At 41.1% G+C, this 14,843-nt stretch overlaps 1 protein-coding gene across 1 annotated transcript; it reads right to left on the bottom strand.

Moving 5' to 3' along the window:
• Positions 1–3,199: 3,199 nt before the first annotated feature.
• On the bottom strand, positions 3,200–7,029 carry LOC310929439 (cysteine and glycine-rich protein 1-like). The gene is made up of 6 exons (XM_083892201.1): positions 6,907–7,029; positions 6,004–6,113; positions 5,395–5,563; positions 4,912–5,041; positions 4,722–4,815; positions 3,200–4,379 (listed from the first exon to the last, which is right to left on the bottom strand). Exons 2-6 carry the CDS (start codon positions 6,110–6,112, stop codon positions 4,303–4,305), a joined length of 579 nt encoding a protein of 192 aa, XP_083748327.1. The 5' UTR covers position 6,113; positions 6,907–7,029; the 3' UTR covers positions 3,200–4,302.
• Between the last annotated feature and the right edge of the window lie 7,814 nt (positions 7,030–14,843).

Here is a 14,843-nt window from a genome sequence, read left to right as displayed (position 1 = left end):
CACGCATACATCCTCTGACCCTTTTTGAATATCACTAAGATTTTTAAATGTCAAGAATGGTACCAGTTTGGTACTCGTAAATCTCTAGTCACAGCAGAAATGGATGTAATACGAAATACTTTTTTAACCTCCACATCATTTTTCCATTTCTACACAACTGCACATCATTAACATAATTCCTCAGTCCTTCATACAGAAGGGTGGATGAATTTGCCAATCCAGCCAATTGATTCCTGCATGATTAATTTTGTTAGATCAAAATATGATATAATTTTTGTCTGGATTATTTTACCGTCCAGAACGTGGAGGCATTAGTTGCATGCACAAGGGTTACATGCCAATTGATTGAACCAGTTGTCAATCTGTCAAGCTTAGATTATTTTGAGGTTTTTTTGTGTCCTGGATTGATAAATTGCTGTCTGGTAAATCATGATTTTCACTATTGAAAGGGAATGCATGAAGTGTTTGATTAACCAAACAATTCTCTATGCACCCAGAAATTATCTCAATGTTTTGTAGAGCGTGTTTTATGGGTGTTGGCATCTGTAATGTTGCAATATTGCCTCCTTTTCTTTGCTTCTCAGAAGTTCTTTTTGTTCTTCAACACAGCATCAGCATGTTAGTCCGTTGACAACACCATACCATCCCAAACCCCAAATTAAATGTAAGGCAGGGAGTCACGAGGGACAGCATAACTAGTAATGTCGGGGAGTCCAAACAGCACACAACAACTCAGCGCACTACCATGGTACGTCACTTCAGAGGCCCCATACCACCGATCCACTGTACTGTCATAGTACTCAACTTGACTGGTGGTTCCAGTACCCGTGTATCCACCAACGACAAAAATCTGATCGTAAATCACTTCGACGCCAAAGTTACTGCGAGTGGTCATCATGGGGCATACAAGGTTCCATGTGTTATGTTGGGGGCTGTAGACCTCGGTGGTGTTCAGACGGTGTGTCCCATCACAACCACCAACCTGTGGAAGGAAAAGCATTACATCAATGTTATACAACTTCATATAGCATGAGTAGTTGTATTTTTGAGAATAGCTTATAGACCATTGAAGGTTAATAAGTTCTTCTAAACATGGCTAGTGGCATGGATCAGTCAGTCAACAGTGTTGGTGTTTTGTCAGTTGATGAAAACAGAAAAGACAATACCTATAAAACATTAGCATTTGGCATGCTTGAATGAAGAGTGTACTTACTGCATAGATTTGATCTGCAAGTGTTATGACTCCAATTCCACTACGCCTTTCGTTCATTGGGGCAATTACAGTCCATTGGTTGGTTTCCGGGTTATAACATTCAGCTGTTTGCAAGCATTCGTTACCATCAAACCCACCACAAATGTAAACCTGGACATGAAAAGAGACAGCAAATGAGCGAGATAGGTTCTCATACTGTTATTTTTCTGTATCCGCTGACATTTCTCAAACCTTATTATGTAGTGTTGTGCAGCTGGCATCGCTCCTCGGATGGTGCATGGGTGCAATGCGTTTCCACTGGTTGGCATCAGGATTGTAGCGCTCGGCACTGTTCAGTCGAGAGTGGCCGTCAAAGCCTCCCATGGCATAGATGAACCCGTTGAGCTCTGTTGAGCTCACATAGCAGCGGCTGTAGTACATTGGTGCCACCTCATCCCATTTGTGTGTGCTTAGGTCCAACCTGCTCACGCTGTTAAAATATTCTTCCCGTGCAGAGCCTCCTAGACAATAAAGGTACCCTTTGAGAAAGACGGTGCCATGATAGGCCCGTGGATACTCTAGATTGTATGGCGCACTGACCCAGCTGTCACTAAAGATATCATATGCACAAATGGCCTCAACAGGGTTCTCGCCCCGCCAGCCCCCAGTGGCCAACATGATGGCATTGGGCAGACGAGGACGTGCAAGAGTGTTGCGTAAAAAAGACATGCTGGGTATTTGGGTAATGTACTCGATGGCATCAGTGGCCATTAGCTTGCACTCTGCATTGGTCTCCACCAGCTCATTGGTCAACACATTAGTTTGAATGTAATCTATGCTTGTCAGGGCCATCCGGAACTACAACAAAAACAAGAGGACATAATCTGTTGATTAAACCTAAAGGGCCAGTGGCATTAATATACTCTACTGATGTTCTTAAATTCAGAATAAATTTGTAAATCTAGGCTCAACATGGATTGCAAATATAGTGACCAAATGTTTTTGTACCTTCGACAAAAGGTCAACAATGTGCCTTTCTCGCTCTTCGGGGTTGTGTTCTATCCAGCGAAGGATGGCCTCAAACACTATGTACTCCTTCCTCACATTGAGATCATCTCTACCAAGGATTGAACTAAGCTCTTGCATAGAGAGATAAAGGAATTCTTCACAGGGGAAAACCTCATCAAAGTGATCATTAATGTAGCGGTAAGCCCTGTCCCTCAGCTCAGTGTAGAAGTAGAATTTAGCATACTGCCACATTCCAATGCAGTTCTCTCGTGAAATCTGCTCACAGAGGAAGTCGGAGCATGCTTCTGCAACAGCTGTCACACTGAGCATATCCGCTGCTTGCATTAAGTCCTGCACGTTGTCCTTTGTCACATGAATTTTGCTGGTATATGCGTACTCCACAATGAGCTCCATTATGTCAGTGGACAGGCCGTTGATGTCAGAAACCTTAATGTCAACGGGTGACTGAAACTGGAAGAGAGCACTGTGGATCAAGATAAAAGAAAATGCAGTGAGACAGTGAAAGTTTTTTTAGATGTACAAAAGCATTAAAACTAAACGGTATATAAGTAACTTACGTGAAGTAAGGACTGCAGTCGGCCAGGATTATTCTGTGGACTTTGTATTCGACACCCTGAACTCTTATTATTGCGTCCAAAAATTTACCCTCCAGTCGTTGCTTATCAAACGTCGAATGTGGTTTGGGGATACTTTGGCCTCTGAAAGTCATTTGAATTCATCTCTCATCTCTCATGGTGTGTGTGCTAAGTAAACCTTTAATTTCGCATCATCATTATGACAACACAATCTGTCATCTTTTCTGTTCAAACTTCAAAGTCAAATTAATATCAAAGGTAAGGCACATTCATTTGGTTGTTGTTACCCTGTCATTTACATATAAACTTTACTTTCTGCAATTTTCAAATTTTGTTTTATGTAAGAAAACCCAAGCAGAGGTTACACGTAGGAAAACAATAAGTCAAGCAAATGTGTGTTTCATTGGGAACACCATTAGAGAAAGAAACGTTCATTTAACAAGGGAGGACACCCCCAGCTCCATGACCACTGCCATTCTGCTTTGTCGTAGTTTGTTGATTATTTGATTTAAAAAAAAAAAACGAACCAAAAAAAAAACACAGAATATTTTTTTCCTGAGGTGTGTTGGCTACAAGACAGGTTGTACAACATAAGAGTTAGAATGTGAAGCAAGATATAAGGTTGTTTTAATGGCGGTGAGTCATAAAACATTGATCCTACTTCGTTTCCCTTCATAGACTGGCTTGCTTTCAGATATTCAAATGCACCATTTTGTTTCATTTGCTTGATTTTCTTTGGTGGTTAACAATATCACAGAAGCATGGCCTACATTTTTTCTTAAACAAATACAATTTTAAATATTTTTTATTAACATTACCTTCAAGCAAAATGAGAATATTAAAAAAATTATGAACAAACTGGTGTGATTTCAGGGGAAAGAAATTCTAACAGAAAACTAACATAACACCATGGCCTGTCCAGCATCTACTGCAGTGCATTATGGGACTTGTAGTATGACTGGTGTGTGTTCTATTTATCACTGGGCCACAGGTGATGTGTGACAATAGAACAGCAGCAAAAGGGAAGGAAATAAAGTAGGAAGACAAAGATTTGCAAGGAACGGTAAAGAGGAACAGCACATGTTAGATGTTTTGTCGATAAGGTCAGAGAGGCCAGAATAAGATGGTTCGGTCATGTACAGAGGAGGAATAGTGAATAATTGGTAGATGGATGCTGGGGTTGGAACTGCCAGGCAGGAGGTCTAGAGGAACACCAAAGAGAAGATTTATGGATGTAGTGAAAGAGAAGAGGACATGACGTTAGTTGGTGTGAGAGGAGAATACAGAGAACAGGATTGGATGGAGGAGGTTCATTCGCTGTGGCGACCCCTGAAGGGAGCAGCTGAAAGGAGATTAAGGAAAAGAGCTGGTGAAACTGCTTGTCTGCCTTTGTTGGTCCTTGTTGCGTGTCGCTGGTGTGAAAGGGCAGAGTAACATAAGATGGGAACTGAAGGATCCTGGAAGTGATGATATATCGGAGCACACCACACATCAGTCCGTTAGACTTCACTGGGAATGAGCCAGAGCCCCTGCACCCTGGCCAAAGCCAAAACCCTTGGGCCCAAAGTTCTTTGCATAGCAACCTGTGAATGAGAAACATTGATGAAACTAGTGTTTTTCTTCATTATTCAAATTATGATGAAATGCATCAGACGGGTGATGAGTGGTCGCCACAGCAGATCACCTGTTTTTTCAGTTATCCACATTTGAACTGACTGAGATTTTTTTTTATACTGAATGCCCTTCATGATGCAGTTTATCCGGGTCTGGGACTGGAGCATCAATGGGACTCAATGGGGAGCAAGTGACACTCAGAATTTCTCTCTTGCCTCAGTAACTGTGGTAACCATGTAGTCCAAGCTTTGCTTTTTTTACTATATGAATAAGTAACAAAAAAAACTGGAAAATAATATATCCACTCTGACCTTTACAGTAGATCTCCCCATCTCGGTCAGCAAGGGTCGTGGACTCTAGTCCTTTGCCACATTTGGCACAACGAAAGCATCCCTTATGCCAGGACTGAGGAGAGAGCAAAGAATTAGGTTTGGCACAAACAATTTACAGAGGACTGAAAAAATTCTTCTCAATTTAGAGGATTTGTCTGATTTGTCTTACGTTGCCTCCTCCAACAACCTTCTCTGCTGCGTATACTGTTCTGCCACATCGAGGACACACATCAGAGCCTCCTGCTTTCTGAGCAAACTTGGAGGTGTTGGTGTTACTTGTTGGCTGATGAGGAGCTTGTCTGTTCCAAAAAACGATAGGTAGAGATAGTAATATGGCAACTGTTTCATCCCTCTTTTATAACTTTTGATCTTTACATAATGGCCTTCATTTATCAAATGTGCTACACCAAAAAGGGGGTGTACACTCATTTCCACGCAAAGATCGGCATTCATCAATATGGACATTGGCATTCATGAAAGCCTGATCAGGTGTATGCCAAGATTGAGTGACATATGCACGTTTCATGAATCACACGAGACTTGGCGTACAATGTTATTTTCACCTGAATCTGCACCAGTTTCTGCGCATGTTTGATAAATGAGGCTCTAAATGAACTTAAAGTGTTAAAGTGGAGAATGATGCTTTGCTCACACTACAGGCTTGATTCCAAGTCCTTCTCCTGTGTCCATACTCAGAGTGCCAGCTCCACCTCCGAATCCATACCCCTTTGGCCCGTATTTCTTACCATAGCATGACTTGCAGTAGAGCTCATCCACATGGACAGCCACTGTTGTGCTGTCCAAGTTCTTTTTACAGACCACTACAACAAAGAAAAAAAGTATATGCATGAGTCCACTCTCCAGTTTTCAGACTGGAGTATCAAGAGTGAAGTCAGGAAAGCAATCCTTGGCATTTGTTCACAAATATTTAGCTGCAAGTTCACCACAGACTATGCATGACATATTGAAGTGGAATGCAGGCATACCCACTATGTGCTGTGCTGGCTCGGATAGATGTTTGTCTGTGTTAGAGGGGAGGGAGGTTTGTCTACCTCCCTCTACCATATTAGGAAAACCTAGCTGTTTCCACTGATCTTAATAAGGACTTGAATGTCTGAGTGAAAACCTGTGGGCGCTCACTTTGCTTCCCGGATGCCAAATACTCGACATTCCTTCATGGAACTTTTTGTACTTTGAGAGTTGTGTGTCAATAGAAACATTGGACAAACTGAGACAATTACCTGAGAGCTTGAATACTTACTGCATCGGAAGCAGGACTTGTGCCAGCTCTTCCCCTCACACTGCACTTCCTCAGCAAAATAGACAGTTTTCTGGCAGCAGCCACACTGGTTTCCTCCTCCAAAAGGCATTCTGTGAGGATACAGAGAAGCGGCTGTTTACATTTCTCAGTCACTGCATGTCTAATGTATTGCTTAGCAGACTGAGGCCACCTGCAGCACTTCAGGCAACATGCAACAATAACTATAAAAGGAGAGGCACCAGTTCCCTTTGAAACAATGCTCCTTCCTTCCCTCTCGTCCCCAGGTCTATAGGACTCTTTATAACTGACTGTAAAATGCAAAGTGCCTGATAATTTGGCTTAGATATCACTGAACTAAAACGACATCAGTATACACACTGTATGGACATCACATGAGTTTCTCCTCTTAGTTTCAAAAGTTATTTTGCCCAACTAGATTGTTTGGATAAACGGGAAATTCCCTGCATTTTACTTTGAAATCACACATGGTAACAATCCTCAGATATACCAACAGTTTTATGGGTATGTGCAATTAAGTAGTAAATTCAATGTAGATGTTTTCAGGTCATTTTTCTTTGTCAAAAAGTTTACTTGGATATTTTATTTATAAAACATTGTCTTGTCAGTTGATTGGCACATTTTCAATTTATTTTCATAATTGGACTGCTGAAAACACACCCATGTGGTCCATAATAATAGCAGGATGTTTGCCAGTTGTAAAGTTAGGCATTTTAACTGCCTGGCATTGTGATGGAATTTAATCCTTCAAACAGCCAAAGAAAACATTTTCTCTAGATTATTATTGATTAAATTTATGAAACAAACGTATAAACATGCCTCAAATTTACAACGTACATATTTTTTTTTTTAACAAATTCCACTTAAAACTCAACTCTTACTCACCTGGCATTAGTTGAAAGGATGCTCCTCTCTGTGCTTCTTCGTTGATCACAAGAGATGAGTGAGTTGAGAAGAGACACTTGTCTGATGTAGAGAAGGTCTGATGAGAGGAGGCTGAGTGGACACCACACTGAACCGAGGGAGGAGTCGGCACATAGACCGTGTCAGAGGGAGTGAGATTTAGGGAAGGAAATGAGAGGAAAGTCCGTAGGAGTAGTTACTGGTGGATTTGGGAGTGTTTGGAAAATGCATGCATCAAGTTGCTCAAACTTGCAGCACCCATGAGTGCCTTACTTTTCTCAACAAATAAACATACCTAATTATGTAATGATAATTAAGGTAGAATAAAGAAAAAGAGAGTTAGCAGTTCCCAGAAACCTGATATTTACTATTTCAACTGTGAAAGTAAACATTGATGACGGTACACAAGGAAGAAAAAGGAGAAAGGTGTAGGAGGGAAATTAAGCCACATATAGAGAAATCTATGCATCGCCCTTGACTGACATTTAGATTTCAGACCTTGAGTGAAGTTCACAGTAGAGCTGCTGCTGCTGCTGCTGCAATTGACCTGGATTGGAGTGAACTGCCCTGGAAATGCATCACTTCCCCAGATGTGCCGCACTGAGACTTCTCGCTTTCTTACAGGAGAAGAAATTGAGAAGCACTTTATATGGAAGTCCAGACCAGTGTTACATTTAATTACCATTATTATTATTATTACCGTGCAAAGTTTTTTTTGGCTAAGTGTGCTTGCAGTATACTTCTATTCTAAACATTTCTGTTCACTACCACACTATGTAGTGTTTTATCACTTGTTTGGTAATGTGTTATGTCTCATTATCGTCAGCAGGACTGTCTGACCTTTTTATGCATATTTCACGTTTTCATGGCAAAATTGCATTGTTTGTCTGAGGAGTTCTAGAAACCACTGACAGTTGGCAGAGGAAAACAGTAGGGGGCACCAAATCCAATCTTGCCTAGGGCAGCAGAATGTATAGGGCCAGCCCTGTGAGTGAGGTCCATTAAGTCAAAAGTTGAGACTGACCAGGTCCACACCTTTTTATAAGCAATGCTAACACTACTGATCTGTTCCTTTTTAATAGATAAAAAAAAATGCCCTGGGTTCTTTCTTAATTTTTCAACTACAGATCTTGGTTTATGCACAGGTAGCGACTAAGAGGAGGAGTGGAAAGCCAAGAAGATCAGTAGATTCCACTTTTAATTTTGAGGAAAAAACCCTTGAGGACAAGTTTAAGCCAAAAGTCGTTGATTATTGCTCGCACTTTCATGTTACTGAATGACTAACTCTCTACTCTAACTCTATGTAAGTGATGCAATTTCTTTGATCAGATAGTGTGACACCACTGCCTCGGCTGCCTTTTATACAAGGCACACTATATGTATAGTACTGTTACTACTACTATTACTGAGAGCGTGTTGGCATTTCCCGAGTGATCTTGTGTCCTGTGACATTCAACAGATACACAGACTCCCTGTCTCATGTTTTATTAGACTGCATCACACGTGACCTTACCATTATGCTCGATGTATGATGGGAGGTTCATGTAACTAATCTCATCCTGCTGCTCTAATAAGACACACTCTCATGTGTTCTCAGTACTTAGTGTATTATGGACATAAGCACTTTCTCACACTAAGAGGAGAAGGTGAAAGTGAGACTGTAGTTGAATGAAGGCAGGAAGTAAACGCCAGCATAGTGCTGCTCTTATGGTCTGCTCTCCTCTCCCACTTCTCCCCAAGCCCGTAGGGCTCTTGATCATCATAGGAATAGACAATGATGAACCCAAGAAGCTTATTTATAGCTTGCCATTGGCCAACAGTAGCCCTCTGTTTCTGCTCTGTTGACATCCGCCTTGGCTAGTAGTGTAGTGTGTGCTAATGACAGAGAGGGAGAACAGGAGGTAAGAAATGGAGAGACAGAGACTCGATGGATTTAATCCAGAGGAAGAAGAGAGGACGAAGAGCCAAAGCTAAATCAGAGATGGGGATAGGGCTGGGCTGAAGACCATCCATCATCACACAGAGAAGTGTTTTTTGTTTGTGGAGTCTCATGGAGGAATGCAGCACACTCTTTTCTTGCATTTAAACTGACCTGAAGCCAGGAATTGTAATTCTCCTGTTGGCACTGTTGGCAGTGTTGGCCAAGTTTTCAGGTGAGGAAGAAAAGCCCGGAAGAGGTGACATGACTTCACAATATGGAATTGGTTTAGTTTGCTTAGCAACTATCTGTCAGTGTGTTTTAGTTATTTAGCTTTACGTTTACCGGTATTAAGCGTTTAATCCTTTGTGGCTCATGGCCAGACCTTAGTCTGTGCTATTTTAGCTAAACTAACCAAAAAATTTAGAAGCTCTTAAAATTTAGATTCTATAATGTGGTCAGCAGTGGCCCACATTAGACTAAATCAAGTTGAAGTCTCTGTTCACCATAGTAAAAGGACACCAATGATTGAATTAATATTCTGTCTAAAATTAAGCTTTTAGCAATCAAGGGCACATTTTGATCTCTCAGCACGCCTATAGAGGAAATTAAAAGGAAGTTGTTCTAATACAAGAAGTGTTTGTAATAGTTTGTATTACATGTAATTCATATTGTTTTTGGCTAGTAGCATATATTAACCCATTTAACAAACATGATCAGTTAAGTTCCGGCTGTAATGGGATATTTGTGGTAATTTCAAAGCATATTTTGGATGGACGAGCCTCTCTGTGCAACTCAACAGAGTAGTTAGACCTTGCTGCTGCTGACTAGCCATGATGAGAGGTGAGGAGATGCAGTTTCGTGAATCAGTCAGCAGGGGTCATAGAGGGGCCAAGATTACATTCGAGTAAGGTCGAGACACACCCTGAATTCTCTCCCTTGCTGTCCACTGGTGTCTATGACTCACTGTAAGCTGCACTGAGGTTTATTAACTAAAGCAGAACATGCAGGCATTGGAGTGTGAAGTGCACATTTAATAAGCTGTGAGGGATGAAGGGCATTGGCAAGACTTCTTTGCACTCACACCTTTTGTGCCTGTGAACCACTGATTCTTAATCTTTGCAATTTTTGATCAAGCAGATTATGTTCAGTCTTGTGCAAATGGGTCAAATGATGGAGATGGAAATCTGTGTGAATGCACCATCTATCCATAGGAAATGTCTTGGGAAATCTGTGCCCACTCATTTATCTCTTGTCTCTGACTCTATGTATAGATGTATGGCTCTAATTTCTTTTGTTATCAATCTGTTACATTACAGCTTTTACATTAAGAGGAGGCAGTTTGCACAAATGTGCAAGAAGGGGATGTAACCTAAGCTACCAGCATGCCACTTGTTGCTTTGTATCATCACATCAGTATTTGTTGTTCCACTGCTTTTGGTCTACTTGATCTGCAGACTTCCTGTGTTGCCAAATGATTGTCTGTGCCATTTTGCAATATTAGTCCCGACATCACAATTAGGGATATGCACAGTTGCTAATCTCAAGGTTTGGTAATATGTGTGAGCCCATGCTGTCACCACATTATTTTCCTGTGCCAACACCTCTGAGGTGGCTTCTTTTTGTCCCACTGTTGACCGTGTCCTGTGGGCGATGAGAAATGTGACTGTCCAGATAAGTCCAGTTCACTGGACTATTCTGGGACTCAGGACATTTTACCCAGAGTTGTTTCCACCGAGTTGAACAGTTAGGTTCGGTACGGTACATATTTTTTTTTGTATTTCCATTACGATTAGTGCCGAAATAACTGGCCCATTCTTTGGTACCCTTCCCCTGGGGTATTAGAGTAAAATGGTATGGTGGGGATGGCTCCACCCACAACAGTCAGCTGATTGGGCAAAAGAAAAACATCACTCCCTTGCAATAAGTGTTATCTTATCTTATAGAAGTCGGTTGCAGTCTATTTTCTCATACAAGTGTTGACCACAAACTGTGCAGAAAAAAGAGCTGCTGGATGTCTTCTTGTTGTCTTGTCTGTTGTGTTGCGTTCGTTGTTGTTGTTGCACCAGTATGACGTCATGCTATGCACCCCCCCCTCCAATTAAGGTACTGTTCTCAGTCGAAATGCAAGCCTCACCCAGGGCCAAACCGTACCGTACTACACCAAACTGAACTTTGGAAACAGCATTTGAGTGCTTGGCCAAAAACATGCATGAGCAACCTGCTTAGCTGGACTATGACAGATAAGTCTGTGATGTAGCTTACAAGTATTTCACCGGGTTTATGGCCCATTTATAGCTCGGCACTTATGTTCAGAGAGACTTCGACTGGAATGGACCATTTACAAGTCAGACAGAGCATTTGCTAGCTAAGTGGTCTGATCCAGCGGCACTAACTGCAGCAGAGGACCTGAAGAGTATTGTTATGCAAGCACGAAGGGAGCAGTCCCACTTTGTTGCAGGCATCAGACAGAGGCACATATGCTATGTTCTTTGGTGGTGTTTGAGCTGAAGGCTGTTGTTTGTTGTCCCACCTCGATTTTTGCATATTGGACAGTAGAATAGAGCAGCTGCTTGCCTGAGTTGGAGCATATGGGATGGATTGATGGACACCTAAAGAAAACTGCTAATCTCTTGGCTTGATTCTCATCACTAAATGGTCTGAACGTCTTCTCTTGCACTTTTTACAACGTCACAAAGTTGTATTAGCCTTCTTCTTGGTATGTTTAACTTCCTTCTGAAATATTGTGTTTTTGTCTTCTCATTGTAAAGCTGCAGTATGTAAGTGTACTTAAATCATTTTATTGCTCGTAACTTTATATCATCCCCAATGACCTTGGGTAAATAACTACTACAAGTGCACTACACTGTAGTATTTGTTGAGCATGTGAGCAGTAGGCATGCAGAAAACACAGTGTCATTCAGTGCACTAAGATGTCTATCATGTGAAGGACTGCAGACTGAGAGACAAATCCTGAAGGGAACAGTCGGGCTGAAGAACTAATTTTCTGCAAAGTATTTTTGCTCCCCTGCTAGTCTTTTATTGTCCTCCCTGGGACATGAAGTGATTAAATACAGTACTTTAATAGCTGTTTTGGTCATAACTCAAAATACACCACGTATAATGCAATTAAAACACAAATGTAATTATGAAATTTGTATTTAAATGCACCATGATGTCCTATTGTCCAAGGATATACAATTTTATGGTTTACTAGTCTGATTGTACAGATGTGTCTACATCAAGTGTGTGTGTCTGTGAGCATTTAAGACCAGAGACGCTGAGTCAATCAAAGAACTACACGCGCAGCTGTAGCATAAAATTGCCAGTAAGGGTGTGGTCAAGTTGAGTCCTTCATGACTATACTTGAGTGTAGTTAATGATAGAGCAATACCGGGTCTGATGTCGTCCTGGCTCAATAAGGTCCGCGTCAGGTGTTGAGGACAAGTGGGATACTCAAGCAGGAAATGGGAATCTGATGGAATGCTACTATAAGAGCAACCCCAGTGAGAAGGGATATATGCAGAGGATGTGCAACCTATGGATGCTTCAAAACCCCAACCGATACAACTGGTATTTCAGTGTTTTAATGTCCAGAAGAGGAAATTACTATCAGTTAGAGATAAGGTATAACCAGTCTAGTAAGATGATATGTGCAGCAGCATCAGTGATCAATGAGATGCTTGGCTATGAGATGAACAACATGGAGAAGAAGGCTAGAGGCTATAAAATCAAGGCAACACAGTAGGTTCGTCATCTATCTGAGCTAGAGAGTGTGCTAAAGAATGAGCTGCCTTTAGAAATACAATAGCCTGGCTGGCCACCTGAAGAGACAAACAAGAGAGGTAGAGGCCAGGAGAATAAAGAAGATATTATTCACCAACCCATCCAAGCTCTACGCTCAAAGGCAGGGTAGTAAAGACAGCAACGGACCCACCCAGGGCTGAGACTGAGCAATCCTGGAAGAGCATATCGGGAAAAAAAGGCATCACATAACACTAATGCCCAGTGGCTGGCGGAGCTGAAGGCAGACCACAGCATCATCCCAGAACAAGATCCATTAAAGATCACAATGGCAGACGTCCAAGATAGAGTGTCCAGTAATGAAGAGCTGGACATCACCGGGCCCTGACATGATCCACACCTACTGGCTGAAGAGGCTAACATCTCTCCATGAACCTATAGAAATCCCATGCACACATGGGGAGAACATGCAAACTTTCATAGCCATTGTTTTTACAACCAATTATTTGTTGCTTGTTTGATTCTTTTTTTTTTGTTATCAATATGAATGGAGGCATTGTGGTCAACTATTGCACATTACATCCAAACTGCACATAATAAAAGTAACTGTGATGACTGAGGAGCATTTTTGTTCCTCGTGAATGCCACGTGTCAGTCCTCAGTCCAACTCTCTCTCTCTCTCTCTCTCTCTCTTTGTGTCTGTCTCCGTCTCTGCTTTGGAAAGTCAAGTCTAAGTGGCAGACCTGGCTCACCCACACTGACATGTGTGTCAGCTTTGGGAAACCAGAAACGTTTTTTCGATTATATTTGAAGCTGTTGAATCATATTAAGCTTTCAGAATAAAGCTTTGTCAGCAATTAGATAAAGATTAGTTTTTATTTCTTTAATTGCTGCCAGATATGGATAAGCATGTTGGTGGTGAACTTTAAGTCAGTGGTTTGTTTCTGGTCCAGATGTTCATTTCTTCCATGCATACATAAAGATTAGCATTTCCTTTTGTTCAGATAAATAGATAGAAAATAAAATTATACAAATCAACTGAGTCAAACCTTATGCAGTGTATTTCAGTCTTTAGTCATCAGGTTAAGATTTACTGTATGTCTTTGTAAAAAATCTTGTCAGTTATTGAGCAGCATGTTGCTGTAAACGCATCGCTCTTGACTGACATACCCCCATGAAGCTGAGTTGAACCAGCAATTTATAGAAGAATATAAACTAGAAATTTCTGCATTTAATTCGCAAGTAAATGATAACTAAAGCAAGCTCCACCACAAACATCTTACAATAGTTCAACTCATTTCATGTTATTGTGAAATTTCTATATGTGAGAACCAGTGAGAAAATCTACAAGTGTACAAATGTTGTTTTATACTTCATACTACTCCGACTTTATTAAATTAGATTGAACTATCTTGTGAAAACACAACCTGGCATGGATTCAGATTTTGTTTTCATGTATTTCCTGGTATGACTTGATTCATATTAATGTATAACTGTAAAAATGTTACTTTAATATAACTGACACTCTTGTATCAGTGTTTTCAAGTCTATGGATCTCACTGACATTAATTACTTAACACATAACATTGATTTTGGATTTATTACAACATTTGCATTTAGGTGGATGACATGAACAGAACAGCTGTAGTGCCAGCATAAATACAGGTAAAAGTGTTTTTTGTGGTGACGCTGAAGATGACATCATAGTGGAGGTTGTCCCAAGTGACTGCACCTTTTTTTTAAAGAAATGCTGATCCAACATGACCTCACATGAGTTGATGTGGTTTCTAAGACAACCCTGACAGATGGAATGGGTCAACATTTCAGGCGGTCAGTTAGGATTCTGCAGTGTTAAACTGAGCTCTGTGGTGCCACTGTGTGCCATATGGAGGCACAGGTTTTTACTCCAACCATTTAGGCTGTTAATTAGTGTCTTCCTGTCTGGCTAAAGGTGTGTTCAGATATTATCAGCTGTTGTAAACTGTGATATGAATGGGAAACAAATAGATCCATGGCAGATTCCACTTGTTCACATGACCCAGTTCCATTTAAAGACTGACAGTCCACCACAACTGCCCACGTTTTGACTCATTGCAGTGCAGCGTGATGCATAAGCTTCAGTGAACTTCAGAACTGTGGCAGTTGTGTTTGCATGAACTGCAGCTGCAGGTTGTTTTTAGTGTGCATATGGATTTTACAATACAAAACCCTGGTCTGCTTATTTCCCTCTGAGGGAATGTCCACTTTTGTGAAATAT

The sequence above is a fragment of the Microchirus variegatus genome (genome assembly GCF_963457635.1).
Source record: "Microchirus variegatus genome assembly, chromosome: 7".
NCBI classification, from domain to species: domain Eukaryota; kingdom Metazoa; phylum Chordata; class Actinopteri; order Pleuronectiformes; family Soleidae; genus Microchirus; species Microchirus variegatus.
The sequence above is the reverse complement of the archived record's forward strand: the minus strand, read 5'-3'. Positions and strand labels throughout refer to the sequence as shown.

What these genes read in the sequence shown, in the direction of transcription:
- LOC310929439 (XM_083892201.1), bottom strand. Translation starts at nt 6,112, where the DNA reads ATGCCTTTTGGAGGAGGAAACCAGTGTGGCTGCTGCCAGAAAACTGTC. An exon ending in CTTGGAATCAAGCCTGTAGT is followed by an intron (nt 5,042 to 5,394) that starts GTGAGCAAAGCA and finishes TTTTTGGAACAG; the next exon opens with ACAAGCTCCTCATCAGCCAA. An exon ending in TGGGGAGATCTACTGTAAAG is followed by an intron (nt 4,380 to 4,721) that starts GTCAGAGTGGAT and finishes TCTCATTCACAG; the next exon opens with GTTGCTATGCAAAGAACTTT.